Source organism: Aedes albopictus, chromosome 2 (genome assembly GCF_035046485.1).
Source record: "Aedes albopictus strain Foshan chromosome 2, AalbF5, whole genome shotgun sequence".
In the NCBI taxonomy this organism is placed as follows: domain Eukaryota; kingdom Metazoa; phylum Arthropoda; class Insecta; order Diptera; family Culicidae; genus Aedes; species Aedes albopictus.
In genome coordinates this window covers 301751390-301769401 of record NC_085137.1, presented here as the reverse complement: position 1 = coordinate 301769401, position 18012 = coordinate 301751390, and the positions used below count along the sequence as shown (strand labels likewise).

The window sequence follows — 18012 nt, the reverse complement described above, 5'->3', positions numbered from 1 at the left end:
CAGTCAATGTCTATATTCTAGCACTGAAAAATAAAAATGAACATATTTGATGTTTAACATGTGATAAAGTAGGCCTAATAAGCGGATATCAATAAATTGCGCGCGCAATGGTCATTAAACAAAATGACTATAACAGTAACAAAATTAGCTCAAATTTGATGAACAACCAGACCACACTGATCCAGAGCCATGTAGTTTCACATAGCAGATGAAATAAGTACATATATTTGATGATATTGTAGAGAAAATCAAAAATTTTGTTTTATCAGATGCGAAAATTAGCGACCTGTGCGATTTTCTGCGGTTTGAAAATTCTGGTTGTCTTCATCTTCAGAACGTTGAAACATAGATTGGTTTATGTCAAATGGACAAAAATGAGGTTTGAAGTTGAAAAACACTTTCGCATTTTTTCCTGCCGCATACTGTATGTATTATTATTTTTTCTATCTCCTAAATAGCTTTAAATCTATTTTCCGTTTCAAAGGAGTATTAGGAAGTGGCTAGGAGTTTAAATGAGGTTCATGTGATTTTCTTTTATTATCGTACAAATTGGGCCGAAGGGTCTCAGATTTTCATGGATTTTTTTCCACAGGAAGGGCTCATGGACATATGAACAAAAAAAAATTGAAAAAAATCAGGGTCGCATATTTTTCCGGAAAACTGGTGGATTTTTTTTTGTTTTCCCCTGACACTACTTACTTCAAAAAATCATCACTCAAGAACGAAGCATCGTAGGAACAAAGTTTTTTTTTAAATGAAAGCAAATTTTGTCAGAAATCGTTAAAAAGAAAATTCGCCAGAACTCGCGGACAATTTTCAAAAAATATTTTTGAGAATGTTATTTTATAATCTTTAGTCGCTGAAATTTTTGGAACACACTTTTGTTTTGTTTCCGGAGTTATGGCCAATTTTGTTAATGAATGTTCACATGTGCCTCTCTTTGATTTTGTTTGAAAAATCATAACTCAAGAAGGAAGCATCGTGTAAACAAAGTTTTTAATGAAAATAAAAGCAAATTTTATCAGAAATCAAAAAAAGTGGTAAAACCTTTCCACAAAATTTTCCGCAGTTGAGAAATTTCATTAAGGAACGCCAGAAAAACTATGCCCGAATTCGCGGAAATAAAAAAAAATATATTTTTGAGAAGGTGATTTTATAAGTTGTGATCGCTGAAATGCACTTTTTTTTCTTTCCTGAGTTATGGCCAATTTTGTGAAAAATGACCATGTTAGCCTTTATTCTTTGAAATTTCTTCCAAACTTCTTCTAGAATTCCTGTAGCAGAACCCCCACCAAGAATTCTTCTCCAATTTCACTAAGAGTTCTTCTAGAAAAACTTCCATGCTCAAGTAATTCCCTTATGGATTATTTGAAAAAAAAAAAAATCTCCCGGGATTCTTTCAGAAAACCATGCACAGATTCTAGACATTCTCACAGCGTTTTATTTATATAAAATATTTGAGATTTTTCAGGAATTTCACCAGGAAATTTTTCAAAAAAAAACCCTTTATAACATTTTTAGGGATGCCTTAAACTATTTTGAAGAATTTCTGTACAGAACCCCATAAAATGTCTTCACTTAATTCCTTAGAAATTCCATAAATTAATTATGCCACTCAAAAACTGTCGATTTTCAACCCACTTATCCTATGGCACTCTTTTTGTTTGGAACCTCTGAAGCTTGTGTATGGGTTATCTTGACTATAGAATTGTAACATCAATATAACATAATTCTAACAAACCATGCTATTTATAACTCATTGTGATATAATCATGTTCAACATCCTTAGTGTATTCAAAATACTGTAACTCAATTATAACACATTATGTTATAATTGTTGCTTGATAACTCATTGTATTATAATAGAGATTTGAGTCTTCGACATTTGGAAAATAATGTTACAAAATTGTATCAAATCCTGAAAGAAACTAGTAGTCCTGAGGCTTAAATTAATATCATATTTTGTTATAATTTTGATCTGATTAAAACAAAATAGGTTGTTATCTTAATAAGATCAGTGTACTTTTTGTTACAATTTTAGTTATTTTAACATTATCCTGCATCTAATTTATAACATAATAAGTTATAGAAAAAATATTATAACATCATAATACAATATGATATAAACTTCGCAAAAAAAACTTAAGGAATTCCAATTATTGAGTAATGTAGTGATTCATTCGGGATTTTTTTCATAAAATGTTTCTAGGAATCTTTGCAGAAGTTTAAGTGTTTCTCCAGACATTCTTTCAGAGGTTTCTTTAAAAATACGTTCACGAATTCCTCCCGGAATACATCTAGACCATAGGTTCCCAAACTTTCAGATCGCGCGACCCCCTTTTGACGTAGTTTTCGCGACCCCCCGTAGAAATTCTCTCATTTGTTGCCCGTTGCAGTAATATATTTTACTGTGCCTCGCGACCCCCTGGATTAAGGCCGGCGACCCCCCTGAGGAGTCGCGACCCACAGTTTGGGAAACCATGATCTAGACAATGTGCCTATATTTTGGTAAGCGATTTCTCTAGATTTTTTTTTCAAATATTTATTATTATATCCTTAAAGGAATTCCATCAAGGTTTTCTGAGGGAATGTTACTCAAATTTATTTAGCAACTGGTTCCAGAATTCCTCTAGCAAATTCCCTGGTTTTTTTTTTCTGCAGGAATTCTTCAAGGATGCTTTTGAGAATATCTCCAGGGATTTCTACGGGAATCAGATAAACGATTTATTCATTCTTTCACAAATTCCTCTACGGAAGCCATCTTAAATATCATCAAGAATTCTTTCAGAAATATCACCAGACTCCTTCAGTACTTTAATAAGGATTTCTTTATGAATGTCATCAAGGGATTACCTTAGAGATTTTTCCATTCATTAACTCAGATTTAATGGCTACGCAGTCTTTATGAACCAAAAGGCGGTGTTATCTAACCCGGCGTTTCCACAATTTGGGTGGTGCGTTCTTCTCTAGCAATGGTTTCTAGAGAAGAATCTCCCACCGGCCAAAAATCTCTGTTTTTAAGTGTCGAAATGTGGAGGTCGATAACAACTCGTTGAGATTTATTGAATCCGGGTTGCACGAAAAACAGTCGATTCCCCTACCACATTTCTAAAGATTATTCTTGGCGGTTTCTTCAAAAATTCATCTAAGGATTTCTTCAGGAATCCTTTGCAAAATTTCCTCTGGGATAACCGAAGAAATTCGTAAAAGGTTACTTTCTTCCTAAAGAAATATCTCCTTGGAATCTTTAAGATATTCTTTCAGATTTCAGATTTTTACAGAGATACTTTATGAAATTTCATAAAAAAATATTTGATTAAATCTTCAAGGATTACCTTATTTTTTTCTGAACCAAATTCATTGAAGCAATTTCTGAAGTAGTCAATGGAGAAGCTCTTGCAGGAATACTTGGAAAATATCTGGAGGAACGCGTATAGCTTTATAGGAATTCCAAAAATAATTTTATCAGAAACTTTTGGAAAAAATTATGGAAAAGTTTATGAAAAAATTCAAGGAGAAGTTTCAGAGAAAATCTAAGATTGGACTTCTAAACGACATACTTGAGGTATTTCTAAATTAAATCTCGAAAAAAATTGTGGAAGAATTCTTGAAAAAAATATCTGCGGGAATCCGCACAAAAATTGCAGACAAGGATACTGGAGGAGTCATTTAATAAATCTTTTAATTAATTTGTTAAAAGATTCCTGTACAATGATCTGAAAAAAAATCTGGAATAACTTCTGGAGATATTTTTGGATAAATTATTCAAAGAATTTCTTGCATAATGCTTCAATGTTATTTGCGGAAAAAATCTGTGAAACCGTTTTCTCAGAGAAATTTTCGGAGGAAAATTTGAAATCAGAAAATTAAATCTGGAACAACTGTTAACACAAGTTTACAAAATAAAACGAAATTCGTGAACTTCTGTCAACGACTAAAATTTTTGAAGCACAATTTAGTGCTGATTTCGAAACGGACCTTCAAAAAATTTTAAGTAGAACAGTTTTTCAGTTTTAGCTCAATATCGAGTTTTGCAACTTTTCAAAATAAGTAATTTACTAAAATTCAAATACATTGCGTTTTGTTCAACCAATTTTAAATCTTTTTCCGTAAATTAAAAGCTGAATACAATACCATTCGGTCATCTGAATACAGGTTTTGCGCCAGATGGATGAAATTCAAGATATTGACGAGTTTTAGGGACAATCTTCTTAAATTTTAGGAAAATTCCCAAAAAAATTTAAAGAAATGTATTTTTTTTTTTCAATAAGAAAAAAACAACTTAAAAATAAAAAAAAATCTAAAAACATATTTTTGAAGACTGGAAAACTGGAGAAAGCTCTACTTTAAAAAAAATCATTCCTGGAGAAACGCCAAGCAAAAATCCCAGAGTGATTTCTGAAAGAGCTCCTGAAAGAATCTCTGAATGGATTCCTGAATGCTGAAGGGTCAAATTTCTTAAACAATGGGCTCGCCCCAAAGCCCTCTCTAGATTCTTGATTTAAACAACAAAATATCATCCAAGAGTACATATTTACTCAGTTTTAGACGTTTTTATTGGCCGTGGTTGAAAATATATAATTTTAAATTTTCAAATCTTCTGTCCCGCCCCTAGCTAATAACACATACTGTGAGTGATTTTTTTTCACCGTGAATGTCAGATAGGAACATTCTTGAAACCCCAGTACGAAAAATGTCGAGTTCCATGTCAAGGTCGCCCTCAAATGTCAAACTAGTACTATTTACCATTTTTTACTTATTTCGAATATCCTCATTATTCCTTCGTTTTTCGAATTCGAGTAAAGTGCAATTCCGACTAAAATGCCGTGCTTAATTATATCATTTAATGAAAGCGAGATTTCGGTTTTAGTTTTAGAAACATATTCCCGAAGAAAGGTTTAAATGAATAAGTTTGTTTATGATGCAACCCCTGCAGAAATATCTGAGGATTTTCTGGGAAATTCCCTGGAGCATCTTCTAGAAGAACCTCTTGAGAATTTTCTGGAGCAATTTCTGAAGTTTTGATGAAACGCCTGAGAGAATTGGGACTCCTGAAAAGAATCCTAAAGGAATATACAGAGCATTTTATAAAAGGAACCTATATAGGAACTCCAACAGAAATTTCAGAAAGCATTCGGCCGGAGAAAATCTCATTTTTTTTCTTTTGTCACTGTGCTCATAGAATCGCCAAGAGGCAGGGGGATGATAAATAATAAATGGATTTGATTAAAAAAATACCCAAACAATTACGTAAAATCGTTAAGCTTATCGAATTTGTTCAGACAGATTCTGGGCTACTCTAATTTCACCCTAAAATTTTAATATTGGGTAATTCTCGCTGAGACCGGCCCACTATTTACACCTTGTCTTCAAAAATGTTTAAGGTGCCGATTTTCTGAAAGCCCTCGCTAAAAAAGTAAGAAAAATGTATTTGGTTACTCAAATTGATGGACCCCCCGTTAGTTAGAGCAACAACAATTTTTGCAGACCCCTCGATTTTGGTCAAATGGTGGCTCATTTAAACCGTTATAACTCGAAAGTTTCTCAGAAAACCACCTCAAAACGAATTGTTGTTAAAAAGAGGAAAGATAGAGCTACTACTCACAATAATAAAAAGTTGGGTCGGCCATATTGATTTTGGCCGCCATCTTGGATTTTTATACCAAAACATTTATTTTACCATGAGGGCAACCACCGATTTTCAAAATTTTTGCATCAATTGAAAGCTGAGACATTTATACATAACATATAAAAAAATTAGAGATGTCTTTTTCTTCTTTCAAAAGTTATCTGCCGTTTTGTAAATCCTGCCACTGGGCCCGGTGCCAGCCATTTTCATAAATGCAGCGTTATTTCGCAATTTTCACGAACACGAATTTAAATTCTGAGTTCACTAATGGAAAGCTGAAGGTTTAAGCTTTTCAAAACACTATAAAAGTTATGAAAACAATGCCCGCATCATTGAAAAACAGTCAAAAACGGAAACGAACCTCCGGTTTGGCCAAATTTTGCGGCACGCGCCTTTGTGTATACATGCAGGCGTAAACTCGGATGCTGTTGCATGTCGTTGCCAGTGCGCATGGAAATGTATGGAGAAAACGTGGCTTAATTTACAAAACTGCAGATAACTTTTGATAGGAAAAAAAGACATCTCTAAATTTTTGATATGTTATGTAGAAATGCCTCAGCTTTCAATTGATGTAAAAATTTTGAAAATCGGTGGTTGCCCTCATGGTGAAAAAAATGTTTTGGTATAAAAATCCAAGATGGCGGCCAAAATCAATATGGCCGACCCAACTTTTTATTATTTTAAATAGTAGCTTTATCTTTCCTCTTTTCAACAACAATTTGTTTTAAGGTGGTTTTCTGAGAAACTTTCGAGTTATAACGGTTTAAGTGAGCCACCATTTGACCAAAATCGAGGGGTCAACAAAAATTGTTGTTGCTCTAACTAACGGGGGGTCCATCAATTTGAGTAACCAAATGCATTTTTCTTACTTTTTTAGCGAGGGCTTTCAGAAAATCGGCACTTTAAACATTTTTGAAGACAAGGTGTAAATAGTGGGCCGGTCTCAGCGAGAATTACCCATTACTTGAATATTTATTTGTGTCCCTTCAATACGCGCGCTGTTGTAAAAAGTACAACACTATCAAAAAAACCTCGCTCTTCGTATACAGCGCAAGCGCGGCGCAGTTTTGGTTGCAAGATGGCGCGTCCTGAAAAGTGAAAATGTTGGATTCCATCCAAAACTTTCCGAGGGGGGAGGGGAGGTATGCCACCATAAGACAAAAAAAAACTAAATATCTGAAGGAATCGGTAGAAGAGTTCCGAGATGAACCTCTGACCTCTGAAAACTATGATACAAGTATCTTTTGAGGAATTGCTGAAAAATAACTGGAGGAAACTTTGATAAAACTTTTGAAGAAATCGCTAAAGCGCAATTCCTCTCCAATCTGTTAGGGATTTCTGCAGAAATTATTTTTTCAAGGAATAGCTGTATAAATATCTGAAGAGTTGTTAGAGGAAAAGCTAGAAAAAAAAAATCATCCGAGTATTGTTTGTACAGTATTCTTTGAGAAGTTATGAGAGTAATTAAATATGCTTCGTAGGGTGTTTTTTCTACTCTAAAGAATGATAAGGGAAACCCCAAATAATGTGCATACGTTTCAATATTAACGTAATTTCCTTAAGGGCGTACAAGTACATGGGTGTCTGATGTTTTTATTTTTTTAATGTTTTTTTTTGTTTGGAAACCTGGAGTAACTAGCTCTGATTTTACCATGGCAGCACTGGTCCAAAATTAGTTTTTGGAAAGAATAATTTTAAAAGAGACGAGCACTTGTGTGATTTTCTACATAGAGGAATCTCTTGTGAATTTTCTGGTGAACGTCCTCAAGGAATCTCTAAAAGTCTATAGCAAAATTCTAAGTTTTTAAGATTGAAGCGGAAAATCCCGAATACCATTACTAAACGATTGTTTTTGCACCTTCAATCTCGCAGTCGAAACGCTCCACCTGAAACCTAGGATCCTGAAACAAAGCACAATCTTAGCCTGAATATTCTTCAAGAACTTCCTGTGGCACGCTTGGCTTGGCTATAACCAGGCACAGGAGGCAAGGGTTAAGATTTGAATCCGAGCAGAAGCAAGCCCAAAATGGAAAGTGATTGCGTGTCACTTAATATAATTTGCAACTCTTTTCCTCCCTCTCCTCTCACCGGGTGCCGGTTAGCATCGGTCGGTCGGTTGGTCCATAGGCGTGAAACGCCACGAACTGTGAAGCACGCGCCACAGCGGAACGGAACCGGAAGGCAAACACTTTCGCGCTGCCGGTGTGGCGCGCTCGACAATTGGTGACAGCCGGTCCGTGGTGGCGGACGAGAAAGGGGGAAGGAATTTGAGTGACTCCCGCGGGGGTGCGGGAGCGCCGTGCCATTTTCATGAATAATTTAATAAAATTAGCTCCCATCTATGCGTGAAGTTTATGAAAATGTCAAACATCGTTGTTAATTCATTTAATTTTTACGCGAACGCGGTGGGGGCCGAAAGGTGAGCGGGAAACTATGGTCGGTTGGTTCTACCATCGGTGCCGGTGCGGGATTTTTGGGTTTGGGATGAGGAGCGTTTTTCGCACGGGGTGACATTTAGTGTGATGTTGTCACGTAAAAATTATAATGTTTTGGGAGGTGTTTTACAAATAGGTTTATTGAGATTGCTGCTTATGGGAGAGTGTAGCACAAAATTGAAACGAGTTTAACAATTTCATTATTATCGCGTTAAAATGATTAATCTGTAATTTGATACGTTGTTTAATGTCATCATTTGCTAAAAATGCCTATGACTGAAGTTGTTTTAAATGTTTATGACTTCCTTCCAAAAAAGTTTTTTGTTGTCGTTTCAGAGATTTGAGAAAAGTTTTATTATGAAATTATTCGACACTTCTTCAATTCAATTGCTAGTGTCACTTTTCTAATATCCACAGTTAACTCTAAAACTGTGAAAAGACAGAACCAGTGAAGAATTACTTTCCAGTTTTTAACTGAATGCATATATAAAAAGCCATCGACAAAAACTCATTTTCTGAGGAATCTTGTAGATTTTTATTCAGAACACCGAAGCAACAAAAGTGCAAATCTTCAACCAGGATGATTTCTTTCCTTTTCACCAAACAGAATAAGAAGAAACTGCTAGTAGCAGCAAAGCTTGGTTGGTTGTTGTTGTTGGTATGGTACTTACCGGCATAGTTTGACTACCGTGAAGAGTTGTTATAGCAGCTTGAGCTTCTTGATGCGAGGTAAATTTCACAAAGGCGCAACCTGGAAATGAGAAAAAAAAAGAGAGAACCGGAACGTCCTTTTAGTTGGGTGTTTGCGACAACAAGAGAAGATTGTGAAGCGGAAAGAAATCAGGACTTGTAATGATAAGAGTGGTACAGATGGTGAGGGAAAGCGTGGGATGAGCACCTGTAAAGGGTTGTGTAATTATGGTTACCAAGGGCGTAGATACGGCTTTCTTACGAATCAGGAGCAATCACGAAGGAACAAGGCTGCGAGCACGCGGTTACGATTTCGATGGAATTGTTTACGTGGAAATAATGATCGCGTGCTATGGGAATGGAACTGGGTTGGGTGAAGATGGGAATAGGGGTTTGGATTGCTTCCCGACTTGCGATGTTCATAATTAATTAGCGGAACGAAATGGTAGTCGTTGAAGTGGTGATGTAAAAGAAAGGTTTCTCAAGAGGTTTTTAAGATTTTAAGGGAAAATTGTAGAAAAAGGCTAACTCAATTATAGGGAATTGATGACAATGAAACTTGTATATCTCCTTGTAAACTGTCCAATTAGTCATATTGAAGGAAATAAGAACATTTTCCCGAGATACACCCCACGTTCTGTGATGAATTTAAATAAAATCTAAAACTAAAAGCTGAATCTAATTGCTGGAAAAATATCTGGACTTCAAAAAATATAAAATAGATTTCAGAAATAAAACATAAAATAACTTAAAAAGAAAATAAAGGGGAGCCTTAACAGAGGCTCTTACAAAAATCAAAACCGGAACACCTTTTTTTTTTTATTCTGAATCACTTAACCTAATTTACAGCTCTATTGTCCACTGGGGCACTACGTGAGCAATTTCAATTGACAGCTGCACTTACATTTTGTACAGTGGCTAGATTCTATTCTACTTTATCGAACTGGTTGCCTTTCTGCTGCTTCACTTTTTCTACTTTATACCTAGTAGAATGATGAGCACAAGGATGATGATGGATGGCCGTTGTTCCTTTCCAGTCCGATTGGGGGTCCATTATGAGTAGCAGTTCGCCGATGTCCAGGTATCCGGGTTCGTTTGAGCCATGGGGCTCAGAAGAGGGTCAGTGTCAGTTGCTCTCGGGGAAAAGCAACTGACGAAAAATTGCAAGTGCCGGGGCTGGGAATCAAACCCATGACCATCCGCATATGAAGCGAACGTGTGACCAACTACGCCACGGGCCCCGGCGGAACACCTTTGTACATTTGAATTGAAACAATTTCCTATGTTTTTGGCGGCAGTTAACTTTATTCAAGAGTAAAGTACTCTTCCATAGACTAAGCGCAAATCAAAACTTCAAAAAAAAAAAAAAAAAACACATCATAGAGTAAGGTGGGGCAAAAGTTCGACCTTAGTTGAAAATTCAACTTTTTTCGAGAAATCGAAGCAGATAAAAATAAATGAATACCGTGTGGTGATTCTACCATCCATGAGCTAAACATTTGCTGAACAAAGTTACGCCAAATGTCTTATCAATTTTGATTTACAACACTTTTTGTATGTGTGTGTCTAATTCGAACTCTTGCCCCACCACTGGGGCAAAAGTTCGAATCTAGTGTTTGTGGAATTCCACTAACCGTAGCACACTATTTCGACACTTTGGTAATCTGAATACCTAAAACCAATTAATATTTTATGTTGGAACTGAAATACACTTTAAAGTTCCATCTGGATTTTGCCCAAATCAGGGTTAAATTTACTGCACGAAAAAATAGTAGTTTTCTGCCAAATTCAGATGAAACAACATTTTTTTTCAACTTTGATCGAATTTTCTCACTAATTTTATCATTTTTGAAGATAATATGTACATTTTCCAGAATTTTAGGTTTTTACCTATTGTTGCTACATGACTCGAACTCTTACCCCACAATTCGAACTTTTGCCCCACTATTTGTAAAATATGATTTCCAAATCTTTATTGCAAAAAGTTATACATGCAAAAGCATCTTCAAAACATACCTAGTTACGCCCCAAAATAAAATATCGAATTCGATTTCATTACAATTCCATTCCATGCGTTGGAAGGACCACCGCATATTACAATTTTTTGATCAAAAATCAACATTTTGTCATAACTTTTCGAATTATTGATCAATTTTCATAATTTCTGGAGTGAAAGACTGTTTTTCAAAAAGGCTTCGAACAACCTTAACAACCGAATGAAATAATTTGAATTGAGCTCAAAAACTTCAAAAGAAACTCTTGCCCCACTCGAACTTTTGCCCCACTTTACTCTACAGGGGATGGCCAAAATGTTTGGGATAGGCAACTTTTTTTTCTCTCACAAAAAAAGTTCAACATGCTGTAACTTTCCATACAGTGCACCAAATATTCTCAAATATTGACTGTTTGTCAACCTATTATATGTTCATCATTGGTACAAATTTGAGCTCGGTTGGTTAATCTTTCGCGAAGCTATAACCGTTCTGGTAAAACACTATTTCTTAGACTACTAATTTTTGAGCTATCATATCTCGGAGACCAGTGAACCGAATTGAATGAAATTTTAAACTTTTATCCACAATATAGGGTATTGGTTCCCTTTTTAAGCATGTGGCTCCCATTTTTATCCTACGAAAAACAAAGGATTGAAGCGTTGTTTGTTTTGTTTCTTATATTTGTATTTTCTGTTAGAAGTGAGCACCCATGAAAACAAAAAGAACGGAGTCATTCGATGCCGTAATTGCTTGTTTCCGAATAGGATGAATATGGGAGCGTGAGATTACTGATGGCACACATACCCTAATAAGGCTTGAAAATCATTTGAAACATGGGTACTTTTTAAACGTTGAAAAAAGTTATGATGGACTGACACTTTTTGGATCTTTTTCGAAAAAACGTATTTCTTTACATCAATGTCATTAAATTTTATTTTTGATATCCAAAGATTTTCTACTTCTGTTCATAAGATATCTATAAAAAGATATATTAGAGCCTATTTGGATTAAAGGAAAAACACATTTAGTATTTTTTGTGCAGTATTATAAATTTGACTCATTTTCCTCTAAATGGGTGAAAATGTCAAACCATCATAACTTTTTTCAACGTTTAAAAAGTATCTATGTTCTGATGAATTTTTAAGCATTATTATATTGTTGATAATCGCTCAAAATTTCATTCAATTCGGTTCACTGGTCTCCGAGATATGACAGTTCAAAAATTGATAGTCTTGAAAATAGTATTTTACCAGATCGGTTATAACTTCGCGAAAGATTAACCAATCGAGCTCAAATTTGTACCACCGATGCACATATAATAGGTTGACAAACAGTCAATATTTGAGAATATTTGATGCACTGTATGAAAAATTACAGCATGTTGAACTTTTTTGTGAGAGAAAAAAAGTTGCCTATCCCAAACATTTTGGCCACCCCCTGTACTTCAACCTCCATTTCCGAAACCGTAAAACGATGTTGAACATAAAACGAGCTAATTAAAACCATCAACAGTCCGTTTTGATGTGTCGTAACCAGTTACTGGCTAGGGTCACTACCGCTCTTCAACCCATCACACTGACTGGGCTCGTTCCGAGGAATTAATTCCTCCGATGCGTTTCTCAGCAACGAACCCGAACATTCCAATTCTGCTGCCTCCCACGTTTCCCACTGACTAAGTTCAACCGAAGAGAAACCATTCGCACAAAAACACCACCCGAGATGAAGCCTTTCAAGGCTGGCGCGGGCTAAATTTTCAATTTCGCCTCGAGAACGAAAAATCGGAATGTCTACCATTACCACTTGGAGCGGGCTCTCGTCGGCCACCACCGCTGCCGCCACCGCCCTAGGGTTTTATTCGTAGTCAAGGCAATTTTTTCTCTTCGATGTGGGTTCTGTTGCCCCGTCCTGCACCCCAGCCGCGCATCACGTGGTAGAGCTTGTTGCACGCGCTCATCACACAGCTTGTTTGGGAGTCAGATTTCCCTACGGCAAATATTTTCAATCATTTCAATGAGTGTCGGGACGGATTTTTTTATCTCTCTCTGAATTGGTTCGTCCGTCCCAAAGCGTGCACCCTATCAGTCAGTGGTGACGACGACGATAGTACATCAACTCGGATGCACAGGACGAAACTCCATATCACTGACCATCAGGGACTTCTGTCGACAAAATCAATGAAATGCAAAATGATGAAATTGAAATCAATTACGAAATGATTTGATTAGCGTATGTATATCGTGTGTATGGGACCGAACCGAACGGTAGTTGGACCGTGTAAATGTTCCACCTTTAAGCCGGTTAGCTCGGTTAGCACAGTGGTGCAAACTCGCACAAAATATTACAAATTATCAGAAATTTTCTTTATTTGTACTTTACAACCTCTCACAACCTTCGTATTTTACGATTCAAATTGTTATCGGTATCTTCTACCAGCATGTATTTTGCTTTTGACGTATTAACCACCAGAACAACCTACAGCTACAAGTAGGTCTATCACCGATCCAAACGCTCGAGACGCCCACAAAGCACACAAATTGACCGGATTTTGTGAAAAAGTCGAAGAACAGGTGATGCGTAGGGACCTGGTATTCGCGACATTTTGGAGGATTTGCAACACGTTAATGATCTAGTCCATTGTCGAACGGCCATCGACAAAGCCGATTTGATGACTTCCCACAAACTCATTCCCTTTGGGTTGAAGACGGCGAAGGATGGTTTGGACACATTGTAGGTAGCATTCAGAACTGTGCGATCGCTCGGAAGTTCTCACGCTTTAAATTGCCACCTTTCTTGTAGATGAGGCAAATGACTCCTTTCATCCGCTCCTCCGGTAGCTGTTCGGTCTCCCAAATCCGAACTATTACCCGGTGAAGGCAGGTGACCAACTTTCACGGGCCAACCTTGATGAGTTCGCTGCCTTGGTCCGTGATGTTTGCGCTCCCTGCATTATTCATGTATCCGTCATAGTGCTTCCACTTCCTATTGATTATCTTACGTTCGTCCGTCAGAATGCTCCCATTCTTATCCCTGCACATTTCCGCTCGCGGCACGAAGTCTTTGCTGGATGTGCTGAGCTTCTGGTTAATTTTTTCTTGGTTGATTCTGGTTGGTTGTTTTCCCCCGGAAAAAGTGGATCTTCTGCTTCTGCGTTCTTTAACATTGCTCCACGTTATGCCGGGTCCCGTGCTGCAGCATGATCGCCCTCTCTGCGTTCTTCTCTTCCAAAATCTCTCTACACTCATTGCTGAATCAGTCACTCCTTCGACTTCATTCCACATATCCAATGTTACTCTCAGCTGCGTTATTAAAAGCTGGTTTCATTGCACTCAAGTAGCCTTCAAGTCAGGCTTAATTGAGCTCGCCTTTTTCCAGTAACGCTGCCTTAAGATTAGATATTTCGCGGCTGTGCGATGGCGACATCCGATTGCTTCAGTTGCTCCAGATTATACCAAGGTGGTCGTCGGTACCGTAAGTTGTTATTCACGTGGGATTTTTGACGCATTTTTAGCGTCGAAATCAATCAGCCGTTTTTGAACTGTGAGCACTGACCACCCCGAGAGCGGCTGACACGACCCTCTTCTGAGCATATGCTCTAACGGACCCGGAAACTCGGATATCGGCTGTAGCGGTCAGGAGATTTTGTGTATATTTTGTAAATAAGTCTTTAAATTTTTGAAATAAGATAGATTGTAAGGGAATGTGATCTATCTCGGATAACTTGAATTTGTAGATATCCCTTAGTTTAGGCAAACGAAAAAGGCATCCATGAACAAACGCTTTACGAGGTCGAGGCCATTTGTTTTCTGAATAAGGTGGGAAAGGGAAAGCAGCATGACTATCGGTCAAGTTATCCGCATAGCGGTGTAGTCACGATTGAACACGAAGGGTTTCGGGAAATGACGTACTTCCGAGTACGTCCGAGATTTACTTTCCCTTATCTGAGGCTTCTTAGTCTCGATCATTTCGTCCGTGATAACGCAAAGAGTTGAAAGTGTCCGCGTTTGTGAGTTAGTCTTTCGTGTACCAAAAGTAGGTTTAAGTGATGTTAAATGTAGTTAAACAGTTTAATCTGTGTGTTTCGTTCCATAGTAGGTCAGGAAAAGTGTGCGTAAGAACTGTGTGCGATTGAGAACAATTAGAAAGCTCAAGATAAGGTATGAAACCGTGCTCTGAATGTGCTCGTTGTGCCAAAGCTCAAGTTCTTTATCCCGCTAGCTTGGGCTTCAATCTTCAATCCGCAGATCTTCGCGCCAAGAGCGATCACTTTCTTCCCCAACGGACGATAGATACCCGGCAACCGCCAATCAGCCGGACGCGGACGGATTCGTCAACACATCGGTCCGAGAAGGCCCGGGGACCTTCAGGTGGACGAAGTCCACGAGCTGGTTCGCCAATTGATCAGCAGGGCTTCATCAACTACCCAGAAACCACCATTGTGAAGATCACGTCAATCGCCATTGCGATCACGTGGAGACGAGCCGATCAACGACCAACGACCGCCATCAATCAGCCAAGTCGTCTGTGAGTCAACGACCCGGCCTGCAGGTCATCGACTGCGAAGGTTCGTAAGCAGAACAGATCGGTGAGTTAACCATTCTTTTCTTTGTTGAGAAGTGCGGTGTCCGCTGAGGGCGCCGCGGAGGATCTTTTTTGCCAGTCAAAGACTGTGGATGAAGTGCTGAAAAGTCAACCAACATCTTTTCGGTGTGCGGAATTCTACCCGACACCGTCTTGGGAACCTCCGGTTCCATGAAAATGCGTGCGTGAGCCGCATACGCCACCACTGCAGAAAAGGTTTGTCACAGGAGCGCAGACAAATACGGAGATGAGCCACCGACGAACCGACGTGACAGTGGCGATCCAAAACTGTCCAAAACTGTCCCCCCCCTAATTTAACGGTCGACCAGCAAAGCGAGCGATCGCTTCTGTCAAATCAGCACAGACGCGAACCGTTTCCTATATGAACACACGGGGGTTTGGTGTCGAGCTATCAAATCATCGCGAGCCGTTATAGAGGTGGCGATAGTGTTCGGCTATTTTTCATCATGGCGTCGCGGACAACAAATTTGAATTTATTTGTTCTAGCTGTCACGTCGGTTCGTCGGTGGATGAGCTTCCATCAAGTGACGTCACGTAGAGCGTATATGAGTGTCTTCCAGCTCAGTGAGGGATCTGGTGGCGAGAGGAGAGAGTCTGCCAGTGATGACAACTTCTCTTGAGTGAGATCGTAGGGGTTCAGGTGATATCTCTCACCGCTTCTCTGAGTGTCGTCGTGATTGTGCTGTTATGTTGTGGTAATAGGGATTTCCCGTTTGGCCGTTTTAGTTCGTAGCCAGCTGGATCGATCCATAAATCCTTTCCAGGAAATTAAATGCACTCGCCCTTAGGGAGTCTCATCCGGGCAATTTAAAATTGGGCTCGTGGTCTCCTTTCGAGGAGTGGCGCATAAGCCACGTGTTTTATGCTGGATCGCCCAGCAGCGGCTACACGGCTAAACGGCAACTCATAATGGACCCACACTCGGACTGGAAAAGGGACAAGTTCCACACATCAACATCCTCGTGCTCATCATTCTACCATGGACAGGGCAGAAAAGTGACAGCAGCGCAAAATGCAATCAGTTAGATATGGTATATTTAGAATAGAATACATTTAGGCGCTGCACAAAGTGTAAGTGCTGCCGCCAATTGGAATCGCTCACGCAGTGCCCTAGTGGACATAAGGAGCTGTAAATTAGGTTAAGTGATTGAAGAATAATAAAAAATAATAAATATCAATATCATCAGCGAAACCAAGCAGCTGAACGGACTTCGTGAAAATCGTTCCACTCGTGTTTATTCCCGCTCTCCTTATTACACCCTCTAACGCAATGTTGAACAGCAAGCACGAAAGACCATTACCTTGCCGTAACCCTCTGCGAGATTCGAAGGGACTCGATAGTGTCCCTGATACTTGAACGAGGCACATCACTCGATCCATCGTCACCTTGATCAATCGTATCAGTTTACCCGGGAATCCGTATTCATGCATGATCTGCCATAGCTGTTCTCGATGGGTTTTATCATATGACGATTTGAAATCGATGAACAAGTGATGTGTGGGTACGTTGTATTCGCGGCATTTCTGCAACACCTGGCGGATGGCGAACCGTTGTTGCGCGTTCACCCATAAATCCAGCCTGATATTGCCCCACGAACTCTCTTGAAATCGGTGATAGACAGCGGCATAAAATTTGGGAGAGTATCCTGTAGGCAGCGCTCAGTGATCACGTGGTAGTTCCCGCAAACCAACTTGTCGCCCTTTTTGTAGATGGGACACACGATACCTTCCATCCATTCCTCCGGTAATACTTCCTCCTCCCAAATCTTGGTAATGACCCAGTGTAGTGCTCTCACCAGTGCTTCTCCACCGTATTTTAGAAGCTCGCTTGGTAGTTGATATGCTCCAGCGGCTTTGTAGTTTTTCTTCTCTGTTAGTCCAGTTTATTTCCTGTCAAATCAGGACAAAACATCGTCGGTTTTCAGCATGTTCCAAGTTGGGATCTTCATTCAGGATTTGTTCTAAACCGTTAACACTCCATTTTGGTAATGAGTTGGGATTAACAAAATTGAATTTAACCTAAATGGATGCATTACCTTAATAAATTCCTAGGTTGTTAAGAAGCTCAAGAAGGGCTAGGAGACTTGAAAAGGGAGTCATGTACGGTTTCAGATCAGAAACATTTCAAGGCATTTCAGGAGGTTTCAAATACATTACTGGTGAGTCGGGGGCGTTTCCTATGGTTTCGAAGGGTCTCAGGTGCGTTACAGTGGGCGCGAGGGGGAGAACTTCAGGAGGCAATTTAGCAAGATTCAAAGGATTTTCAGCGAGTTTCATAGGCGTTAGAGGGGCGTTGGTTTCGGAGGGTCTCTGGTGCATTGCAGGTGGCGTGGGAGGGTTTCAGGACATTGTAGTATGCAATTCAGCAAAATCTAGAGTGTTTTCCGCGGGTTTCGGAGGTGATTTTTGAGGGTTTCGGAGGCCCCTGGTGCTTGACAAGTAGTCCGTGAATTCAGGGGGTTTCAAAAGCAATTCCAGAAGATTAAAAGGATTTTCAGCAGGTTCCGGCGACGCTATAGGGCGTTTTAGAGGGTTTTGAATGATTACAAATGTTGATGATTAACCTGGGCTTGTTAGGGGAATATCTGTAAATAAAAAGAAAATCGCGTTAAGTACTGTTCCTTTGAATTCCACTAAGAATTTGCATCCTTTGACAGATACGTAT

At 38.9% G+C, this 18012-nt stretch overlaps 1 protein-coding gene across 6 annotated transcripts in view; it reads right to left on the bottom strand.

The window, feature by feature from the left end:
* LOC109423842 (CUGBP Elav-like family member 4) overlaps positions 1–18012 on the bottom strand; it is a 592493-nt gene that overhangs the window by 197980 nt on the left and 376501 nt on the right. For all 6 annotated transcript variants that reach the window (XM_062852156.1, XM_062852157.1, XM_062852158.1 and 3 more), the window contains exon 5: positions 8736–8815. In XM_062852156.1, the coding sequence (XP_062708140.1) occupies positions 8736–8815 (80 nt within the window). The remainder of the gene's footprint in view (positions 1–8735; positions 8816–18012) is intronic.